We start from the raw sequence: 23094 nt of genomic DNA, 5'->3' as shown, positions 1-23094 counted from the left end.
ACATTATGAGAACGAAGAAAAAGAATTCAGTTTTATGAAACAAATTTTTGATTTTAATACAAATAGACAACTTCACTTCTCATCAAAGGATAAAAAAAGAGAGAAGAACGTACGAACACATGTACGTTTTTCTACAAGGAGATCAATGGAAACACACATTTCGAAAAGCCTATTTACACAACACGATGATTATACAGTCAATTAGCAAGTTTCTGAAACTTAACGCGCACTAAACATTGGGAACAGGCGTTTCAGTTCTCATTTCTCTTTGGCGAACAGCTGTGCGATGAGCCAGTCCACTGAGTGTAAAAAAAACAACAAAAAACCATCACTCCAGCACAAAACTCAGCGATAAGTTCCATTCAGCCGCGTTTTTCTTTCAGTGAGAAATACGCGGAGTTTAGCTTTGAAGTTCTTGTATAGAGGCATCTCACTGGTTTCCGTTATCACGGAGTTTTCATTATGCGTTGCTTGAGGCACAGAGGGCAGTTGGATAGAAATACTCCAGTCTAGAAAGTGTTTACGCTGTGTGAAGTCCTTTGTTGCCTCTTTTATGTGGGGGGCAATTGCCGAAACAAGTGTAGTTCGATTATTCTCTGACTTCACACTACGAACGAAGATGTCGAGAAGATACACAGACCAAACTAGTCCAAAGGCTGGGGCGTCCGCAGCCAGCGTTGAGTAGCGTTACGAAGGAACATGAACCACATTTAAGGCTCGACTTAGCTCCGCCTCCGCTGTGCTTGGCACATCGAGCCAATCATAACGTTAGTGCATTGTTCATTGTTCACTAAAAACGTTAAAGTTCATCGGTGAGTGACGGAAGCTATCTTTGAAGCGTCGCCATCAGGAGATAGGAACATTGCGTCGGTGCTGAGCTTCCTTGCCAGGGACACCTTTCGACGGCACAGTGCACGTATAGTGTCAGGCCTGTCTCTGGATGGGGATCACCTTTTTGAGCGGCTGATCACACACTGATGCTGTGAAACAGAGTCCCTTCACATCCTGTACAGCAAGGGCCGCGCAAGTCTGACGAATAATCGCGACATTCTTCCTTCTTTTGTCGCGTCTTGCGCAACGACAGCCTCAAAATGGCAAGAGAGTACGGCTCAGGCAAGTCACAGCGAGTCGTTGTCCTCGGAGTCGGTGTCAGGCGTTCGGATGCCATGCGTGAGCGCGTGTCGGCGCAGGTCACAGTTCCGGCGGAACACCTTGCCGCACGCGGGGCAGTGGTACGGCTTGATGTCGGTGTGCGTGAGCAGGTGCGTCTTGAGGTTTGAGCGCTGGTTGAAGCTGCGCCCGCACGTGGGGCACTTGTGCGGCGAGTCGTCCAGGTGCAGGATGCGGTGCACGGCCAGGGTGCGCGACTGGCAGAAGCCTTTCCCGCACTCGCCGCACTTGAACGGCTTTTCCTTCGAGTGGATGTACCTGCACAGAGGAAAAGGAGAATGAAGGCCCAAGCTCGCTTTCAACTTCGATAGCTTGTGCATATATGCGTACGGATTGCTGGTGCGCACGTGCCCTTTATACACATGCACAACTCAGCGGAGCAAACAGCCAAGGAAACAAGCAGCCTAAGGTCGAGTAGTATATATCCAGAGGAAACACAAGAAAAGAGACGGAGAGAAAAAAATGAAGAGAAAAGGACTGCGGGTAGATTTTTGTATATCAGGAAGGGCAAGACAAGCATTCTGTGCTGGATTTTCTCACGTGCTCACGGCTTGTACAATTTTGCAGCTTTGAATGATGAAATCTATAGTCGACAGAGGAGATGAAAATAACCAAAATTAGATAATAAAAATACCATGTCTGGCATACCGTTCACAACAAGCATGATTTTAACCATCGTTATGAAAGTGATCCCTTCACTAAAGTAGTGAAGTCATAGCTCCAAACTCACTGCGTGCAAGGAGTAATTAATGTCATGATAAATTAAATAACGTTGCGACGCGACGCAGAGTCGCCTCATGCACGCTGCATATAAGAAAGAACTAAGTGAAGAAAAATTAAATATAATGCATGTTAGCCAACCACACCGAGTGTACATGGCAAATGTAAATGAGGTGCATGGTCACCATATTACGCCATGTTTTTTTTTTTTTTTTTTTTTTTTTTTTAAGTCGATATTTATTGCCTCAGGGCATCAGTAGGTTATGAGATGAAGGATGAATAAATGATTAAATGAATGGAAAAAGGTTGGCTGATTTTATGAAGTCCAGAAGTGAGCGATGATGAGGTCCCTGCGTCCAAGTGACGTATGAGGCAGGATTGGTTGCTGAAAGGCCAGCTATTCTCAGGTGCCGGAATCGTGTTGGCTTGAGTGCTGGGCAGTCCCACAGCAAGTGGTGGATGTCGGCCTCGACATCTTCGTTGTTACAGATCGGGCATCCTGGGCGAGGATATAAGTGTTGGAAGTATGACCACGTCCTAGTTACAGCTGGTGTAAGGGCAACACCGACCCGGATCCTCCTAAGCGCAACCTCCTCTGCACGGGTGAGACCGCGGGGAAGGGATATCGCACACGGAGGGATAAGTGCACGTGTGCGGCGCCGGAGGTGCTCCTTTCTTGACAAAAGGAGGGTAGCGTCGTCGACTTCGAGAAGCTGTGGGATTGATGCGTCTTGGTTCACGAGGCGGGTTGCAAAATCAGCTTGACTTTGGGAAGGCAGCAGATCCCGTGGGACCCACTCAATGCGTATTGACTGTGGGATGCGCGCCGCAAGCTGGTGGATGTCCTGGCAAATTTTAGGGCAGCGGCTGACACGTCGGAGCAGACGTACTACTTGAAGTGCGTCAGTGCGGATTACAATGTGGGCTGTAGGGAGCATGGTTATAGAAGTCACGGAGCAGAGTGCCTCTTGAACTGCCACAAGCTCAACGCAGAAAGATGTGAGTGGTTCCGAAAGCTGAAACGTAGTTGTCTGATTCAGGCTAGGCCTCCGTGGACAGTGGATTGCCGTTTTGGCTTCACAGCCTTGCAGGCTTCCATCTACGTACACTACTACGGAATCCTGAGGCAGGTTAGCATCTTGCTCTTCAAATCTCTGGCGTAGCAACGATGCAGAGTTGGCAGACGTCGGTCTGCGGATGTCAGTTGGCTTGTTGTCTCCTAACTGTATAAATTTCCAGGGAGGGAGAACTGGCGTAGGTGGCTGAAGAATAATGTGTGACGTTGCATACGCCCTCAGTGCTTGCGTGGAATGTGACAAAGTGGCCTTGAGTCTGCGAGCATCTCGGCGCTGCTGCACCAATTCATCGATGGTGTTGAGCTGCGCATTCTCCTGTAACGCTACGACCGGTGTGATTCGTGGAAGGCATGTTATGGTCCTCATAGCTTCTCGATTTAAGGCTTCAAGGCGATCCCATTGTGCCCTTGTAAGATGCTGGAACTGGGCCTGATAAACAATACGGGGCTGCAGAACCGCCCTCACTAACTGGCGTGCAACAGACGAGCCAGCGCCACCCGTTTTAGGTGCAATTCTTCTTATTAAACTTATAGTTTGAAGTGCTTGCTTTTTTGCCTGAGAGAGCCAAGCAGTCGCTGATCCTGATTGGTGAATTGTTAAGCCCAGAATTTTCAGGCTCGAACTTTCTTGTATTGGGGTGCCTGATAGAGAGAGACGAATTGGATTTGAGGCAAGTTTACGGCGTCCCCAGCGGTTGGCGACTGACGTGTATGACGTTTTACACACAGAAAGTTGAAGGCCAATGGAGGAGGCGTAATCAGAGGTTACGTCTAATGCTGACTGAAGGGCGGCCTCTTGAGTGAGAAGATCATGGTGAGTGCTCCATACCGTGATATCATCTGCGTACTGCAAAAACTTGATTTCAGGGATATCATGTAAGCGCCACGCCAATGGGATGAAAGTAATATTGAATAACGTCGGAGACAATACTGATCCCTGGGGCACGCCACGTAGTGAAACGAATGAACCAACAGTGTCACCGCTGAGACGTATTGCAAATTTTCGTCCATCCAAAAATGACGCGACAAAAGTGCGTACTCTCGGAGGGAGATGGAGCATGTCAATGGCATTCAGGATTGCAGCATGACTGATGTTGTCATATGCCTTTTCAACATCCATTGCTAATATGGTACGTACATCGCGGCTGCGGGTAGATGACAGAACTGCTGAGGCCAAGACAGCCAACCCGTCCTCTGTACCTATGTATGGACGAAATCCAATTTGAGCAGGGTGATAAAAACCGTGCTGTTCAAGCCACCAAGAAAGTCGTGTGGCTAGCATTTTCTCTGCAAGCTTGCAAAGCGTTGATGTTAAGGAGATTGGTCGCAAGTTGGCGAGGTCCGTTGGAGGCTTCCCAGGTTTGGGAATAGGGATCACGACAGCGGTTTTCCAGCTCTCGGGTACGACACCATCAAGCCACACTTTGTTTATGGTGTCTAGTAGTTGAGGAAGTGCAGCAGTACTGAGGTTCTTGTAAACCTCATACGGAATTTTGTCCAGGCCGGGCGCTGTTTTCCGTTTCGCATCGTCAATTGCAGCCAGCAGCTCGCACATCGAAAAGGGGCTCGCAATTCCATCTGCGTCGGCAGCAGATGGTAATTTCCATGCGTCTGCAGGGATACCTGCCAAATTAAGGTTTACAGCTGAAGGAGGCAGTATATCGTATTTTGGGAAAAATTTTCGAGCAGCTTCTTTGGCGAAATCACCCGGCGAAAGATTAGCCGCAAAGCATGCTGTTGCTGCTGCGTCAGTAGAACGACGACCATGTTCCATTGCACGAAACGTTCGCCATAGTGAGGCATTCGATGATTTATCAGAAAATTGTTCACACCATGCATGCCACTGGCGTCGCGATAGATCGCGTTCATATCTCCGAGCCTTCGCGGTGAGATAATTCAGTCGTGTACGTGCCTGCCCCGAAGTAGGGTCTCGTGTAGCAGCCAGCTCAGCTTGACGGCGGGCTGCCCACAGGTTAAGCAGGCCGAGATCTGGTGCCGGTCGACCTACATCAATCCAGGTAGTAGTCGTAGCGCTGTTTAGTGCTCTTTGTATACGGTCAACAAGGAGTGACGGCGAATCTGAAGACATACTGTCGAGACATGAGCGAAAGCTGTCCCAGTTTATCACAGAACATTTGCGGCGTAAAGGGCGGAGGCGGGAGGGATGGAGACCGATGAGGATAGGGTGGTGATCACTTCCCCAGCAGTCCGGCTCCATGTGCCATGAGGGAGTTCCTGCGCCCAACCACCACGTCAAGTCTGGAGCATAAGCAGCACTATGTATGTGACGCACAGGCCGTGTTGCTGTCCCAGGGTGATTAAGCAGAACAAACAGGGCATCAGTGAAGGCGTCCCGCACACGCCTACCACGAGGGCTTGCAGTCGGATACCCCCAATCTGGGTGAGGGGCGTTAAAGTCGCCTCCGACTAAAATTGGACACCCGGGGTATTGCTGACGAACACTTAATAACCAGCCAAGATTAATACGGGAAGAGGCGCCTCCAGCTGGTCGAACGTAGTAAGAAACAAGAACAACTGTTCCTTTCAGAAATTTCGCAGCAACTGCTACTACCTCTTGGTATGATGTGCACCAGTTTTCGAGAGAAAGGCGTACATGAGGAATACTCGTTTCGACATATATCGCCGCCTTTCCCGGGGGAGAAGCAGTCTGCACGCGACGGTCGGTCATTGAAGGGGACACGTAGCCGCTGAAGCCAGGAATAGATGGCAAGGCGTTCGTTTCCTGAAGTAACATAGCCCACACCCGAAGCTTGTTAAATCGCAGTCGGGTCCTGAGCTCGGCAACCTTCGTGGAAATGCCTCTACAGTTCCACTGTAGTACACCAGGACGACCGGATTTCGCCATTTTTGTGTGCTAGTCCAAGCGCTGTAGTATCACAGATGTCAGGTTGGATAACTGGTTGACCATATAGCGGAGCAGCGATGTTGCAGAGTTATCATTGGGCGTTGTGCTACACTGGGAAGAGGCAGCAAATGGCCCTGTTGCGCGGAATGAAGGCGGTTGTGTTGGGCAATTACTAGATTTGGCGGTTACTTCTGCAACTCGCCGACGTCGAGCAAGCATTTCGCGGTGTTGTCGGAGCTTAGAGACCTCTGCTAAGAGACGATTGATTTGCTCATCCACTACAGCCATATCGTCGTCTGGTAGATCAGTACACTGCTGTATTGGCTGTTGTCGACGGCGTTTCTTGAGCACCGTATCATTAGACTTTGTCTTAGCTGGAGGTGCATTCGAAGCGGGCTCAGGAAGCTCTGGCCACTCGTCATCATTCCACTGAAGAGCTGCAAAGCGATTGGATGTCTGCACCGGCGTCATGTCCTCTATTGGCCAACGCTTAGTGTTCCGAAGACGAGCCTTCTGCGTTGCCTTTTGCTTTGTCGGACAACTTGGAGATGTTATCTCGTGGTCGTCCGATTTGCAGAGGCCGCATCGGTACGTAACTTTTCCTTCAGACGCACCTTCATCGGCAGTAGCAAAGGGGCAAGATTTGCGCATGTGCCCTGCCCGAAAACAGTTATAACAGTAAACCACACTCGGTTTATACGGCCGTGGCCTTAATATGCAGCCGTAGTAGTACAGACAAGCTGGGAGTGTCGGAGGGCCTTGCAAGGTGATCATGCAGGAACGCCCCTTTCCTATGTGTCGGGCCTGTATGACTCGGTGCGTTGGGCAGTACAGCTCACGTTGAAGGGTGGTTTGATCTTCGTTTATGTCGACGTTGTAAACAACGCAACGCTGCAAGTCGGAGCCTTCAACTAGATACACTTGCACAGGCACTGAGATCTCACTTGTGACTGAAATGTAACTAAGCGTTTGGACACGTTCCACCGCAGTAAGTGTCGGGAGCCACACAGCTATAGTGTTTGACTTCTTCCTTGCCGTGAAGCCCCGAAAACCTCTGGTTCCGAGACACGCGTCCAAGTTGGCCTGGATGATCCTGTTTGGTATATCGGTGAGGCTTTTGTTGGCAAGAGATTTAATCGCCACTTTATAAGATGACGATCCCGGTGTAGGTGCAACCTGGTTTTCGATAGTTAAACAGGAGCGCTTTCCTTGATAGCCACCACTTGCCGAGGACGAATTCGGTTGATTATCTTCCGAAGGACGCTTGTGAGGCGCACGGGTGCTCGTTGATACGGATGGTGGAGCCGATAGGTCCATTGAAGAGCTTGTCTCCTCAGGACGCACTGTTGGATGTGCATCTCGTCGTGTTAGCTGAGTGGCCATAGCCGTGCTCCGCCCAGAGAACAGTTCACTTACGGGCTGTTGTCCATTTTGGGAAGGCTGAATGGGCGCTGGTGCTGAAGAACCGGGAGCACCAAGCTGGACCTGAGGCCGATGGTCAGGTTGAGGTGTCGACGGCAGGGCAGGAGTTGCAGCGAGCAACTCCGGCGAAGCTGCCTCTGCCAGCGTGGCAGCGGCAGCACTAGGCCTAGCCTCCGTGCCGACCTGAGCTGCAATCATGCATGAGTAGCATGCGCCGGAGGTCTCGCAACCTGACGCGGAGAGGACGTCTGGAGCTTCCTCGGAAATAGAAGATCTACTTCTTTGGAGACAGGACAGGTGCTTACAGGAACGGCAAGAATGTTTTGTCTACGTTGTTTTTGCGATGCTATAAATATATCAGTGCTCAAATATACCGCATTTATTTCCCTACCGTACACGAATCGACACGTTAAACACTAAGCACCAACAACGAAATGTCGAGGCTTTAACCACAACATCACCAAAGTTTTGTGTGCCCCCGGCAGGGATCCCATGCAAAGCCCCTATATATACACCACCAACAGCTGTCAGCTGTGGAGAAGACAGGGAAAACAAATGAACATGGGCTCTGCTTCTATGCCAATAACCCAGTCTAGGGCTGTATAGGGGTTCGGATTTTTCTTTTCACTTTCTTACGCTCCTTCTTTGCTGCTGTTTCTCTCAGGGCCTCAACCAGACTGATCTCGCTCTTGGCATTATCCCGCCTATCTCACGGAAAACCAGGCTCTGGCGACAGGGTGGCCATCGGTGTTGTTAGCAAGGCGCGCACAACCGGAGTCAGCAATTAGCCTAATCGCTTCCGCTGCGCCTAAGGCACTTAAAAGGAAGGCTGTACCAGCTGTGCTGACATGCGCGACCACATTCTTTTTTTTTCTTTCTCTCTCTCTATCTTCTTATGTGCGTGTGCCACAGTGGCCTTAACGCTAATGGCTGTCGTAAAGATCCCACGCGCGAGTACTGCGCTACCTCCACGGTCAGAAAGGCTGGATGAATGTGGGGATGCTCTCAGGGCTCGGGCATACTGTTCTTTTTTTTTTAGTTTTCGGATAGGAACCGCACTGCTTCGGAATGTCTCTTTGGTTTCTTTCCTCTTACACATTTTTCCACAGAGCTGTTTACATGAATATTTTATTTAACCTTCTGACCGACTAGCACGTTCGCTTGCGACAATTTCTCAGTAGGTATACGTACTCGCTGTAATCATGCAGTAGTCACAAGAAAACGAAACATGACGACGTACACAGAAAAAAAGAAGGAGGAGGAGGAGGAGGAAAGGCAGGGAGGTTAACGAGTAAAAAACTCACTTTCACTCATGGGAATAATTAGACTATAGCGTGTACATCTGTGTAGCTACACAGCTACAAAAATGAGACAAATCGTTCTATTGCAGCTCACGTTGATGCTGATTGCATGATCGCGCTCCACAAAGCATTCGGTGTTCCTCTAAAACCAATAAAGCTAAATAACTTGCATGCATACGCTCGGTACATCGAATATTCAAGCGATTACTTGCAAAGTCCTATCGTCACATATTAAAAAACGCTGAATTATCGTTTGTTTACTATAGAAGAATGGACGCATTGAAAGGGGAGCTCCTATTGATCGAATTTTCAGGCATATAAATGAATTGCGCCGTCGGTTTTACTTATAAAGTGCAGCAATTAAACACAGTGGAATGCAGTTAAAGTATAGGTAGACAAAACTCACGTGGCAGCATTATAAATATAGTCAGCAGATTGAACTTCTGGAAACGAATAAACAGCAACCTATGGTCGGACTGTTCACGGCCGATGGGTGTCTCTCTTGTAGCTCAAGTTCGGCTTCTTATCTTGTCGGCTAATGGGCCGAAAGCAAAGGTATATAGCTCTTAAAGGCGGCTTTAGAGAAGACGAGTGCTTGTCGGCGTCTGAGCTCCTCAAGAAAAGTCTCCGCTCTACAACTTTGCCGCTAAAAGGTTGACACCAGGGTCAGGAAAAAAACAACTAATAACGGACGTCCATGCAGGGTGCAGAAAAGTGCCAAGGATATCAAGAAACCTGTTGTCATCCATTTCGGAACTGATTGTAAAAAACTCGCAGGGGGGAGAAAAGCATAAAGAATGAAAGAGAGAGCGGGAAAAAAAACACAACTTTCTCTTACAACTCGCACTTTTCCCGGCTGAAGTAAAGGGTTGGTGAGAGATGGTTAAAAAAAATGCAGCTGAAAGACCAAACATGGTGTTTCCCGTTCCCACGCTTAGAGAAACGCGGCTGCTCAAAGGAAGAACAAAACGTTGACGCCGGAGGGCACATAGAAAAACACGATGTCCTGGGTTCGTTTTTTTCTTTTTTTTCTTTGTGCCCCCTCCCGCGGGGTTACAGAGTCTGGTCACGCCGTCTGTTTCCATAAGCGCCAACGTCGTCCCCACAAGGCTACAAGGGTCACCAGTAAACGGGAAAAAAAAAAGACAAGGGGAGCCCGTGGTGGCGGCGACAGCGGCAGCTTGTGCCCAGCTTGTCTCCTTTTACGCCAAGCATGCCGTTTTTTTAGCAATTACGGAAGGAGTGACGGCGCGACGCAGCAAAGATACCGCGACTTCCACGACTCCTTAACGAGACGCATAGGTCGGCACCATGAGGAGGGGCTCACTCACACTCACACTCACGACCAGTGACTCTCAACCCACTCACTCGCACTCACACTCATGCCCGCTGCCATTCACCGCCACTCACTCACACTCACACTCATGGCCACTCCTGTTCGCGGCCACTCACTCACGCTCACACTCACGGTCACTCTGGTACCCATCCACTCACTCACGCTCACACTCATGCCATTTCTCATTCATGGCCACTCACTCACACTCGCACTCACGGCGACACTCATACACGTCCACTCACTCACACTCACACTCATCCCGGATCCCATTCACGGCCACTCACTCACACTCACACTCATGGCTGCTCCCATTCGCGGTCACTCACTCCCACTCACACTCATGCCCGGTCCTATTCACGGCCACTCACTCACTCGCACTCATGCCCGGTCCTGTTCACGGCCACTCACTCACACTCATGGCCACTCCCATTCATGGCCACTCACACTCATGACCGCTCTCATTCCCGGCCACTCACTCACACTCATGACCGCTCCCATTCCCAGCCACGTGAGTCTGAGTGAGGCGATATGAGCGCACTCATGAGGGAGTGCGCCGACCGATGCAAGAAAGTATTAGAATAGAGCACATAGCTTTACGCACGCTAAAAAAGCATTAAGCAGGACATTACGCAATTTGTTACGTCAGCTCTTTTGGCTCTGCCGTTAATTCAGTCTACTGGCGTCATCTTGTTGCTAGAACAGTAGTAGTTTTTATAAAAAAATAACACTTGTTAGGTCCCATTTCTGCGGCAAAATCATCACTCCGTATAACAAATAAACTAAAATTAGAGCTACGAGATCTTTTCTAAGCGATGGGTCCGGCGTCAAAGTGAGCCGTGATTTTGGAAACGATAAACACGAACAAGAATCGCGCATGCTAAACGCCCGTTTTATGTAGAGCTGTTTCACCCGCTGACATTGCGATCATCATCAGCCTGCGACAGAACAGTGTATGTCTAGCCTCAAACTGTTCGAGCAGCGTCACTGTGCTCGCTCTGCGTCCGAACACTGACGAACACCGGGGCGTCCTCTGATGTGCGGTCACGTGAGAGGAGTTGCCGCGGCAGAGGTCAAACTATTTTCTTTTCTATTTGTTCTAGTTAAATTGAATCTTTCACTGAATCTGAAATTGTAATATCAACGCATTCCGTATTAACATTATCGCGAGAAATCCTGGATTCCCTATGCAAACATCAAGCATGCTGTTCTTGCGTGTCGGTCGAATCGTACTCACTTCATAAGCGTCACATGCGAAAGCACTGATCAAAAATCACACTGCAACATCAACATCAATATTTTCGTTTGGCGCAAGCGCACTAAATTTAAAGTACGGTATCTCAGTTTTCCGCATGGCGATTTTATGCGGCAGCGTTTGAACATATTCATCGCAGCTTTGGTAGCGCTGCCAAGAAGTACAGAGATCGAGTATAGCTCTGGTTCTCTAGAAGATTGGGTTCTAGAGCTCTGCATAGTATAGCCCTTTTTTTTTTCAGTTAATGAACATTTGTTGACAATACCACACTCCTGGAGCGGATGAAAGGTGAAGATTGCCGGGTCGGATCGACTCGTATATTTCACCTCGCTCAACTTTTCGGACGCGCGCTCTCGTTGCTTCATGTACTTCTTTTTTTCCCTCCATATCTATACTTCTCGTCCTGGCTTCTTTCGTTCTTGCCCATTCCTCCATCCAACTTGCTCGTTTTTCGCCACAACACTTCTCATATGTATCGCATTAAAGTCCTATATCTGATAACTCGGCAACACATAAATAACGGTCAAATAACACTGAACGCGACCCGTCGCCGAGCACGGCGAGCGCCCTGGCCATAAGATCACCTTCGAGGAAGTGAGCTGTGAAACATACAGCCCTCAAGTTGTATCACACCCAGCTCACAAAGGCGACTCAGGTTACTGGGAACGCTGCTCCCTTCCGCACGCCAGCTGAAAAGCGAAGGAAGCGGCCCTACTGCTGCTCACTGATCATATTGTTAACATTAGCTTCGGGCTTATTCATCCTTTTAGTGATCGTTTGTCCCCCCCCCCGCCCCCCCCCTTCCCCTTACACACACACACACACTGCACGGGGACAAAAGCTAATTTTCCTGCCTTGCTGTTGCGAGTTGCAAAACCTACAAGTTAGCTTCCCTGTGAAGCAAGAATTCCTGCACAATGGCGGCACAGACTTACTTTGGAATAATAGTTGGGAGCAGCGCTGGCACAGCGACTGGCGGCAGAGTAACTCCCGCACCCCTTGCCCATTCGTCACAGCATTCCGCACTTGGGTCGCCAATTCTAAAACTCCTTTCCTCACCCAGTGTGGCAGTGCTCTCCCTTCCTTTATGCCCGCGTCAAGAATGTCCCAAAAAACCTGTTCTCGCACAATGGCCTGTGCGACGGGGACTGCATCCGAAGCTGCGTGGACTGTAGTAGATGCATGCACTGGACCTAACTATTGCCGCGGAGTCAGGTTCTGCCGCCATTGTGCATGAATTTCTGCCTCACAGGGAAGCTGACTTGTAGGTTTTGCAACTCGTCTATTGTGCAGAAATTATTTCACAATGGTGGGGTGGGCTTATTTTCCAAGCAGTAGTTGTGTGCAGGGCTGTTTCGCCTAACCTAGGCAGAGATGCGAGGCATCTGTGGACCCACCGTGATTCACTCCCCCCTCCGATCCTTCTTCCGCTCTACACTTTTAACTCTTGACAACAGGACGGTGACGAACCTAGCCATGTCTCTTCGCTTGAGGCGAGCTAGGGGAGCCAGGTACAATGCAATGCTTACATTCCGAAGGCCTGGAAGTTGCTAGCACTGTGCACAATTATTGTGCAACAGTTTGTTGCGTCGATGAAACGAGGGACGTCGTTTTCCGTGGCATGAAAGCAACCTCCTCGCCGAGCACTGCGAACGCGCCGACCACAAAATCGTCTTTGAGGAGGTGAGCGTCCTTGCCGTGGAAACCAATCTTTTCAAAAGACGACACGTCAAGTCTTGGTTCATCCGACTGACAGCAGCAGCAGTAAATAGGAATTCGGGGACGCTACCCTCCACGTACACAACTGGACTCCGCGAAGGGTTGGTAGAGGGAAAGCAAAGGTCCCTGCTTGCTACTACGGGCCTTGCATTTCAGTCGCCCCTCCCCCTCCCAACATCCCATCTCCCCTTCCCCCGGACACCAAGAGTGCCGCCGCGAATTAAGGCCGGCATAACCCGTGTCCGGTATCCCCCCCCAAGAATAACCCAAAGCCCCCAACCAACCAACCAGTCGCCCCGGAGGAAGGGACCGAGTTGGTCCTGAAAAGTCGGGTTCTAATAAATATTTTTGGTTGGAGATAGTGTTCCCGAAACTTGTTTCAAGAACCCAACCAGGCGGATTTCCGTCGAAGATGTTCTCGTTCAAATCCAGGCGAAAGTGGCGGCCGAGGAGGCGTCGCACATGCGCAGTAGTGCTACTTGAAAAATGTCCATTGGTACATCTTAAGCACCCGAGCTGCACCCGGCGCAAAGAAAGAAATGCCGTTCAAAAAACTACTTCATATGCCTGACGCCTTCATTTAAGGCTTCGTAGATCGCTCGTGTTGCTGTGCATTCCTTTTGAACTGAGCATTCGCCGTGAGGGCACTGCAAAGCGCCAATCAAAAAAGGTATGCGATATTCTAAACTGAAATAAAAAGAAAATTATGTACTGAAGATTGCCTCCTTTTTATACGAGCGAGAAGGAACACATAAAACAATGCAGAAAAAAGTTAAAAGGACATACAATAATCGTAATTATAAAACTGCTAGTGCTGAAAATTAGGGTTTCATTCAGACATTTTATTTGAGAAAGCCAGAGCTGGAATTCTCAGTCATGTCCCTCATATAAAGTTCTCTTATCTTTCAAAGTTGGCCTTTCTTTGCATTATTATTTCCTTTGGGTGTATTATATAAAGGCGCCCCTAACAGCGGTTACTTTGAACGCGGCTTTCACTAACAGTCGCAAGTCTTTGGATTTGACGACTGGCGGTGGTAGTGGTTATTTATGGAATAATCAAACGAAAGGAAGGAAAAGAGTGCTGCTAGCCGCGGCAACTCCTGCCTAAAATCTGGAGCAAGCGAGCTGTGACCGGCGGGAAAGCATATTTCCAGTTCGCCTTTCAAGCACTGCAACATCGTAATAAATTCCCTGATATTTGGCCTGGAGCCTTTTTACTTCTCGTAGAAGAGACCATTTATTTTGCTAGTTAAAGTAAACACTATGGATAGCAGTCTAGAGCAGCAATAAATCGAATTGTATAGCATGATAGGGACAAAGTATACAAGTAATGCATCATTCTTGCAACCAGTACAGCACAGACCACGGATTAACGTAGTACAACTGCTTGAAAGGTCCTATAAAAATGGATGTCGATCTCGGCTCACGCCCAATGTCCGATAGGTCTCAACAGATGTGAAACAGGCCGAGCTCAGGCTTTCCGATGTGCCCCGGTCGTTGCAGTGCATTAGTCGGATGTTGTCAGTTTTTTTTTTTTTTTAATTCTCGCCATGCCTAATTGTTGTCTTCTGCGTTTATAACGCCCTGCTTTTAAGGGACATAGACTGACGTTGGCTTTTATTGATGTGTTAATTAACAAAGATAGAACTGTCGTTTGCCGGCATTTTATTAAAGTTATATATACCATACCATAATCAGACCAAAATGGAGATTTTGTAAGGGAGGAATGGCAAAAGTCCTTGTCCTTTCTTCCTGTCACTCAACTCTTTTCTTATCCGTCTTTTTTACTGTCCCTTTATTTCCGCCGCTTCAGTACAGGTGCTTCTGGAGATTAGATAGCAGATATCGGTGCTGATGAACATCTTTTTGCTTCCCTTTTTGTTTATGTGAATAAAACCACTTACTACTGCTATATTACTATTACAGGGAAGGCAAAATATTTACCAGATATATCGGTATACCATCGGCTGTATTCACAAGCAGAATGCGATCATATCAACCACGTGCTGCCGACTCGGCAGCCCTTTCCGAGAACTTTCAACCCGTGATCGCATATCGCTTATAAATTAAGTATGATGGTAAAATGTGCGAATTCTTGTTTTGTTTTTGTTTTTCACAAAACGCAGAATAAATTTGGAAATTTCCCTAATTTCGCGGCTAGTTGGCGGCGTAGCTGGCTCTTTCCAGCCAAGGTTTCCTTTAATCATTGAAACATTGCTGCGGGAGTATAATGATCAGAAATAAACCTGGGAGCACGAGTTTGGATGTGTTCAAGTTTTTCTCTGGGATACAAGCGAATAGCGCATGCCGTTCAGATTTGTAATGAAAAGCTGTTCTTTTTCTTCTTTTTTTTTTTTTTTTTTGGGGGGGGGGGGGGGTGACTTTATGCAAGTGACGTCGAATGAGGCTAAGAATTTGAGGATACGCATAAGATGTTGAATATATCTACTCCTTGTCATGTTTACTGAAAACTCGACCCCAAGATATGTATGATGCTAAACCCTTCCAAGATGTCGGCAGACGTGCACGGGTGATTAGCACATGTTGACATTTACCATTCATCGGCATGCCCCACTTAACGAAACATAGGCTGCTGAGTACACTGTTAACATGTATAGTGATCATTTTGCACAGCATGATAAATGACAGAGTCGTGCAATATAACCTAAATCACATTATTTATTATAGATTAAAAAAAAACAAATACCGAGGCCAAAACAGACCCCTAGGAAGTCTAGGCTCCTGAAAGAACATGAGTTGGTTTAACTCTTTTGAACAAAGCATGCTGCGCTCAGAGACGAATGATTTCTGAACTGAGCAAATCTATTCACTATGGTATCCGAACTATTCATTTTATTTGTGAAGCATTCAATGCATACTTTACATTGTTACAAAAGGAAGTGACGCGCACACGCACATTTCTGTGACCTACGGTCGAAGGTACCAGTAGAAAATTTCCATAACAGTCACTCATGAAATGGCTTGTCGCGAAGGCTAAATCCTCAAGAAAACAAACAAAAGAGAAAAGACAACAACACACCAACTTAATCAGAAAACTCTGCCAACGCCGAGCAAACAAATGTCAGCAACCAAAGTGGCTAGGTGCACTAAACGTAAAATTAAAAAGGAGTCATATATATCTAAGGCAATAATTGACAAGGCACAACGCTGATAGGCTGAGGAAAAAAATGAAATTGAAAATTTCAAAATGATCGTTGATGATGGCATGTACAGCATTGGGCTTAAGTCAGGTGGAATATATATTGATCCAGAGATTGACGAAATTTCTTCTTTCCAAAGGGATACGATCGCGTGCTACAATTCAGTTTGTTTATTGATTACAAGTTATGGCTGCATCAAGTATTTCGCGAATAAGCTGGTTTTCTATTTGCCGTTATAGTTGTGTTTATAAAGTTTGGAGGGCGGCAGCTGCAGCGTATACTTTAAGGACAGTGAATGGTCAAGTCACCTAATATTTTTTCTCTCGTTGTGAATATGCTTCTGCAGTCTTTTGCTGACACAAGTGGCCTGTCTCCCCAACGTATTCTTTGCGGCAAATAAAAAGATTTAAAATATAGGACTTCCAATGGCGCATATGAAACAACGGGTGATCGATACACCTTACTGTACATTCATGCATTCGTTAGGCTGGTTTGTTCATGCGTCGATAAAATCTAAATAGACGGTGACAAGCACAAAATATTATAACTCTCGATCTCTGTGCAGTCCTTATCAGAATGTGGAACGTGATGAACGTCAGAACTAAAGGCTAGTTTTTTGCTTGACCTCTTGCATTCGGTGAAGTTCGATTTCATTTAACAATTTCTTGGCTTCTTAATGAATGGGAAATACAATCTGGTCCAGCAACATATGCACCAGACACATGGTAATTTCAATAATATCAAGGCGTGAGGAATTATAGCGAGGCAACCGGCAACGGACTACCTTACAACCGGTGATCATAGAACCCATTAGTTTTTCCGTCAGGTATTATAATCTAATGTTGGGAGAAACAATGTTCTGTTTTTTGACATATTTTCACTCTGATAATTGCGTCTTTTTCGGTTGTGTGAATGTCAGTATAACCAAAAAATATATATTCTGTTCGACAAATTTAAGCGGCTGGAAACAGAAAACGGCAAGTTAACAGAGAGGCATTATGCCTTTCTGCCCTCTAAGTTGGGTTCCCTCTTCCGCACATAACTGCGTGGTGAATTTTTTTATTATAGCTGTGAAGTTCGCTGAACTTTCGGATGCGGTATTTGGCCTCCCGTGGTTGGCGCGAGGTAGCAATCAGGTGCACCTGTCACGGGGATTACCAAATTGGTGGGACCGCGGACGCACGACGGAGGCTCGGTTGTGCTGCAGAGCGCTCGTTCCCCCCTCGTCTTGCATTCCTACCAGAGACGCCTTTCCAGCGCCCAACTTCAGGCAGTGTTCACAGGGTTAAATGTCATTTCTGTGGCCAGTGCACTTTTTTTTTTAGGGCTATTGTGCGCAAGCAGGTACCTGTACAGTGGCTGACCACTGTGCGATGAGGCGCCAATGGTCGTTTGGGCTGCAGGTGCGAGCACCCTCAGAGACAACTTTCTTCTTTTTTTTTTTTTTTTTTTTACTAAGAGCCTTCAGCGATTGCTCCTGCTGCATACGTTGGTCTATGCACGTGTGTGGAAAAGAAAACGTAGGGGAAAGCAGAGGTTCGGAATGCAGTGACGTCAATGCTGTTTGTAAGTTTGCTTGGGACCTCTCCTTTCCCAAGTTTTTGATTAACATCCTTTCCCCAGTCTCTGATTAGCTGACGGAAACTTTATCTTCCTTTCCCTAATCGTCGATGATTGGTGAGAAGTGTTGCCTTTTTGAAGCCGTCCCCACCAAGGGCGGATACAGAGGGCTTAAAAGTAAGCGCTCTGGTTGAAGTCAGGGCTGATTTTGTCTCATCAACCAGTCAGTCATGTAAATAGTTTTCTCCTTGCTTGTTTCTGCTTGTTTTATTTATGTGTGAATGAATAGTTAACCTTTTTTTTATGCCGCCGAGTGATGTGAATGTTTGCGAGTCCGAACCACCAATCCATCAAGAAACCCCGATTTCATCATCAAGTGTTCCTCACATCGCCACATGAAGGGGAAACTCAACTCGGCCATATTCACGGAAGATCCTGCTACAGGCGTACACAGTCTAGTTGGCAAGGCCATTTCAAGCCCGCGACATCGAAGTCCTGCTGACGGCTGACCTGAAAATTGATTACGACTTCGTCGGCAGCACGACACATCAGAAGCAAATTCTTCGGATGCCGGCATTGATGAGACAAGTGATATGCAAGAATTCAAGCGGACTTATTTGATGCCACCTTTAGGTAAACAGGTTCATCACATTTTGTTTGATTTTGTAGGTACAAAGTTACATATTTAATTTAGGCTGACCTCTATGGCTCTGTGATACATGGTTGACAATGCGTTAACAAATGCAGGGTTGTAAGCAGTCGCCTTGACCAAGCCAGGAAGTCGGTTTTATTTTTGGGGCCATTTCACTGACTACTTAGCGATAATAATACTCTTTAGTAACATTCGCGTGTTCCCTCTTAACGATTAAGCCGGCCTGCAAAATTTAAAATTTGCAATTGTGACTGAGCGCTCCTGAGTTGCAGCGTTAACTTAACCTAGAAAGCGTTCAGTGGCATAAAGTTGCACAGCGAATAAAGAGGTCACACTATTGGTTCGGATATCAGCGCAGGCATCTAATTTTGCTATAGAATCATGACTGTACAACATACGCGCAATTTGGACAGCAGTAATATATTCTGTAGCGCGAAGGGGCGGTGGTGTGGTTGCAAGCTTTTGCCCTATCTTGATCCTAACAAAACGGTCAGGCCATCAATATGACCGGTGGCCTGCTTTGTTTGGTTTCGTTAACGACCTCCTTAAAGTTACGGGGAGTTTGAAGGTCAAAACATGGCACGAGAACATAGTCACATTTGCATTTTTTGTACATTGTGGTATTTATTTTACGCCCCAAAAGACGAAACTCATCCAGTTTGAAGAAAACAGCCGAAATGTGGATTTCTGAACATGCTCTTTTTTGATGAAAACTTTTGCAGTAAAAAGAATGCTAATTTGACTGCGCACTGGCTAGCTCTTCATAGCGCGCGCTGTCGCTGCACTTCGAAAATATCTATCTTCTCTAAATGGCTACAATTCATCCTCAGCAGACGCATGCTTGAAACGCAGAGCACACTACCCATTAAAACTATTACGTATTCCCTGACCACGTCTGTAATGTCGGCAGTGCTAGCGCAAATGGATTTGTCTTACTTTTCATATTTTCTGTGCTTTTCTTTTTTTTTTTTTTTTGCTTTTCTTGCTGCCATTTACTTTTCACCTTCGTGATTGCTTTGCTTGTATTGTTTCTAAAATACTCTTTTCAGGTTATCACGGCCAGTAACCCTGCTTTCTGGATCAGCAGTCACAGCCTGTGCATTCGGATATTTCTTTCAAGTCTAAGTGTTCTCCATTTTAACGCTGGCCCCTGCTCCTGAAGTGAGGAGCGCACATAGCATCAGCTAATGGTGGACGTACTTGGGTTGACAAAGACAAGTTTTCTCAATGAACTGTTGGTTAATGGGCTGAGGCTTTCCTTTCATCACGATCAGTTTGGCTGTTCGGTAATAAAAATTTGCTGATCCTTGTGGCTGTGCAGTGCTGAGAATTTACTATCTGCGTGGTAATTTGATAAAAATGCCTGAATGCCCTAAAAATGCCTGAAAGGAAATTATTTCCTGCTGAGGAAAAATAAAGGAATTCGGGTTGATGATTTTCTGTACCTGGATGTCTGGGAAGAGAAGCATTCCGACCAGATTATATTGATATTGCATAACGTTTCTTGTGCTATTTCTATTCTGACACTTATCCAATGATGTCCACTCACACTCACACCTACTCTCGCTCACAACCACTCACTAGCACTCACGTCCACTCTCGCTCACAACCACTCACTCGCACTCACTTCCACTCAAACTCACGTGCACTCCCGTTTGCATCCACTCACTTACACTCACGTCCACTCCCACTCGCAACCACTCACTCGCACTCGCACTCACGTCCGCTACCGCCCACATCCACTCATTCCCATTCACACTCACCGCCGCTCCAATTTGTGGCCACTCACTCGCACTCACACTCACGTCCACTACCGCCCACATCCCCTCACTCCCACTCGCACTCATCGCCGCTTCAATTTGTGGCCACTCACTCGCACTCACACTCATGGCCGCTCCCATTCGCGGCCACTCACTCGCACTTACACTCATGGCAGCTGCCATTCATGACCACTCACTCCCACTCACACTCACGACCGCTCTCATACGTGTCCACTCACTCACACTCACACTCACGGCGTGAGTGTGAGTGCGAGTGAGGCGATATGAGTGCACTCATGAGTGAGTGCGCCGACCTATGACGAGACGACCCTCCCCCCATACCCGTTTCTTTTTCTTACCATCGTATTCTAGCTTCTATCTACAGTGTCCTGTTCCGCTTGCTTTCTCTCCCCTTCCGTTTCTTTTTTTTTTTTTTTTTTTCTCTCTCTCTAACTGTCGCGTTTGCCTGGCGGCCGCATACAGAAACGGAGGCGCCTTTGTTGACCGCGCCGCGACGCCTCAACCCTTTCGTCAGCGCGGAGGCTTTCTTCGAAATCGAGACGGAAGGGTGCGCAAATTGGAAGAAAAGTGTTTCTCTTCTCTACACAATAAGAGAAGGGAAGTCGGCAGCGCCGTTTGAAGTGGTGCCGCAGGGCGCCTATCTTCCCCGTAAAAGCATGCCGTTGCTTCCCGCCTGTAGAGAACTCTGACCTTTCGTCCCGGCGGGCATGTCAAGTTAGACGATCTGTCCTGACTGTCATCGACCTTTGCCTCCTTTCTTTTTTTTTTTTTTTTTTTTTTTTTTTTTTTTTTTTTTTTTTTTTTTTTTGAGACCTCCCCGAAGCGGGCGAGCTCGTGTGAAAGTACGTAAATAACGTGAGAGAGCCTCGCAAAAGTTTTCACGCGAGTTGCCGGAACGGGCTTCGGCAAGAAAGAATCGTGGGCGAAACGAAATGCTAGCGCTGAAAAGTCCAGTGGATGAATTTTCATAGCAATGAAAAATTAGACAAATGAGTCATGACAATGTTCAGAATGAAAATTGGATAACGTGCCAACTTTACCAGCCACTTTGCACAGGTATACCACGATGCAGTCTATGTTCGAATCTTTTCTGCTTCTTCTTCTTCTTCTTTTTTTTTTTTTTCACATCACAATGCACTTCCCAGTATCGCATGCCTTTAACTAGCATCATGCAAGTAAGCGTATAGAAATAAATGGCGTGGAGAGTGGAGACTGACTGACCTGTGATCTCTGAGGTGGTCCTGTCGGCGGAATGCCTTGTGGCAAATGTCGCACGTGTAGGGCCGCTCATCGGTGTGCGTCCGCTCGTGGATGAGCAGGTTGTACGACTTGGTAAAGCGGCGCTGGCAGAATCTGCAGATGAACTCTTTCTTGGGTCGCGAAGGTGCCCTGTACCTGGCAGGCCTGAGCCCCGCTGCCGCGCTGGCCATCAGCGCTGAGGACGGCGATGTGGGCACCGCAGCACTGGCAGGTTGGGAGGAGGACACCGCAGAGAACCGTTTTTCGAGCCTCTGAAGGCTGCCACCAATTCGGCCAGAGGACAACTGTTGCTGTTGGTGATGATGACGATACATCTGTTCTAGCACGAATGACCTATACGGCAGGGAGCTTGCTGATGGAATTGCAGGCTCGTCTTCTATGTGGTTAGCCGTCTCTTCGTCAGGGGCGGTCGCGGACTCCGCGAGCCTGCTGAAGTCGAACTTCTTCCGGGGTCTTGCCGGAGCTGCAGGCGCGACATCGGGGACTCTGGGGACGATGCGCTGGCTCGAGCCGGAGCTGGGAGCAGTAGCGGCGGTCATACAGGCCACTGGAAGCGACTGCGTCGAGAGCGAAGGCGCGAACGCTGGGTGGTGGTGAACGAAGGCGGAGAAGGCGGCCGGGTTCGCCACTGGTAGCAGCGGCACGGGCACGACCACGGGAGACATGGGCTGGCTGCCGAGCTGGTGGTGGGGTGGAGACGGTGGCGTCACGCAGTAAGCCTTGGCTGAGCCGGGGCTCAGGCACAGCGAGGTGGAGCTGCACGGAGGCATGGCAGGGAGTCCGGAGACGCCGCCGCACAGATGCGATTCGGGGGTCAGCGGCGGAGTCGGCAGGCAGCGGTCGTGAGCTGCATGAGATGGAAAAAAAAAAAAAAACTTTTTTTATGGGGGGAGAATATTTTTATAAAGAAAGGGAATGAGGAATATAGGAGAGAACGAAGCAGAAGTAAGGTCAGTAAGCTGTTTATGCCCAAAAACGTAACAGTGCAAGCCAGAGTGGAGAGATATGTATATCAATGAACAGCGGAGTTCTCTGAATGTTTTTCGTTACGTGATGATTTTGATTTCCAAGCAATATAACGCACCGATACCGCTTGGGCGGCACGTTTCAATGAGTCATAATGATTACATGTGAGAATTTGTAAATAGGAATGTAATATGTAATATCCCATGTAACAGTGAGCCGACAGTCATCATCAGAGGTGCCAAAGTTCGAAACGCGATGCGTTTTTCTGCATGCTCTACTCGGCCAGAATCGGATCCTCGCAAAACATCCGGCATATCCAACAAGTCAAAATAGTAATAGTAGTCATTCACAGTAAAGCAATCAAGCAGCATGGATACTGACCTGCCGAATCACCTAGAGTGTATACTTATATATCTATAACACCGCTGGCCTTATGTCTAATATAGGCGCAGAGGCAGCAGAGGCAGACCGCCTACAGCTGAAGTTGAATGAATGAAAATGCAAATAGCTACGTCGCCGTTATACAAATAGGTGCCGAAAGCGTGACAGTTCCCGTCGGCGGGGCGTGTGTAACGCGCATAGTCCCGCAAGGCATGCATTCGTATCCGACCTTGGCCAACAGCATGAGAGCGCCGCCGGCCACGCCACACGCATCGACGTGCATGTCCGCATTAGGCAGCGGCAAACAGCTAAACGCTGCTGTCATGGGTATCCCAGCCTCCTTCCCCTTTGCCTCTACCACCATCGCCACCAGGTGGCCTATGTTCAGCGGATCAGGCGAGTATATCTCGCTTCTTGTACAAAACAACGAGTATATGGATCGTCGACAGGTTCAATCTCGGAGGCGAGTTCG

The 23094-nt window shown here is 47.9% G+C and overlaps 1 protein-coding gene across 1 annotated transcript; it reads right to left on the bottom strand.

The window, feature by feature from the left end:
• Positions 1 to 76: 76 nt before the first annotated feature.
• Positions 77 to 22093, bottom strand: LOC146207402 (uncharacterized). Its single transcript, XM_084587104.1, has 2 exons — positions 21237 to 22093; positions 77 to 1428 (listed from the first exon to the last, which is right to left on the bottom strand). The coding sequence occupies exons 1-2, from the start codon at positions 22043 to 22045 to the stop codon at positions 1119 to 1121; spliced, it is 1119 nt and encodes a 372-aa protein (XP_084443230.1). The 5' UTR covers positions 22046 to 22093; the 3' UTR covers positions 77 to 1118.
• Between the last annotated feature and the right edge of the window lie 1001 nt (positions 22094 to 23094).

Source organism: Amblyomma maculatum, chromosome 1 (assembly GCF_055883805.1).
Source record: "Amblyomma maculatum isolate TAMU_Amacu chromosome 1, ASM5588380v1, whole genome shotgun sequence".
Classification (NCBI taxonomy): Eukaryota; Metazoa; Arthropoda; class Arachnida; order Ixodida; family Ixodidae; genus Amblyomma; species Amblyomma maculatum.
Note: the sequence above shows the minus strand (reverse complement) of the source record. Positions and strands in the feature narration are given on the sequence as shown.

Bases quoted from the DNA above. Each gene is read 5' to 3' on its own strand.
- LOC146207402 (XM_084587104.1), bottom strand. From the start codon at position 22,045: ATGCCTCCGTGCAGCTCCACCTCGCTGTGCCTGAGCCCCGGCTCAGCC. The intron at 1,429-21,236 runs GTCAGTCAGTCT...TCCTCTGTGCAG, and splicing joins GACCACCTCAGAGATCACAG to GTACATCCACTCGAAGGAAA.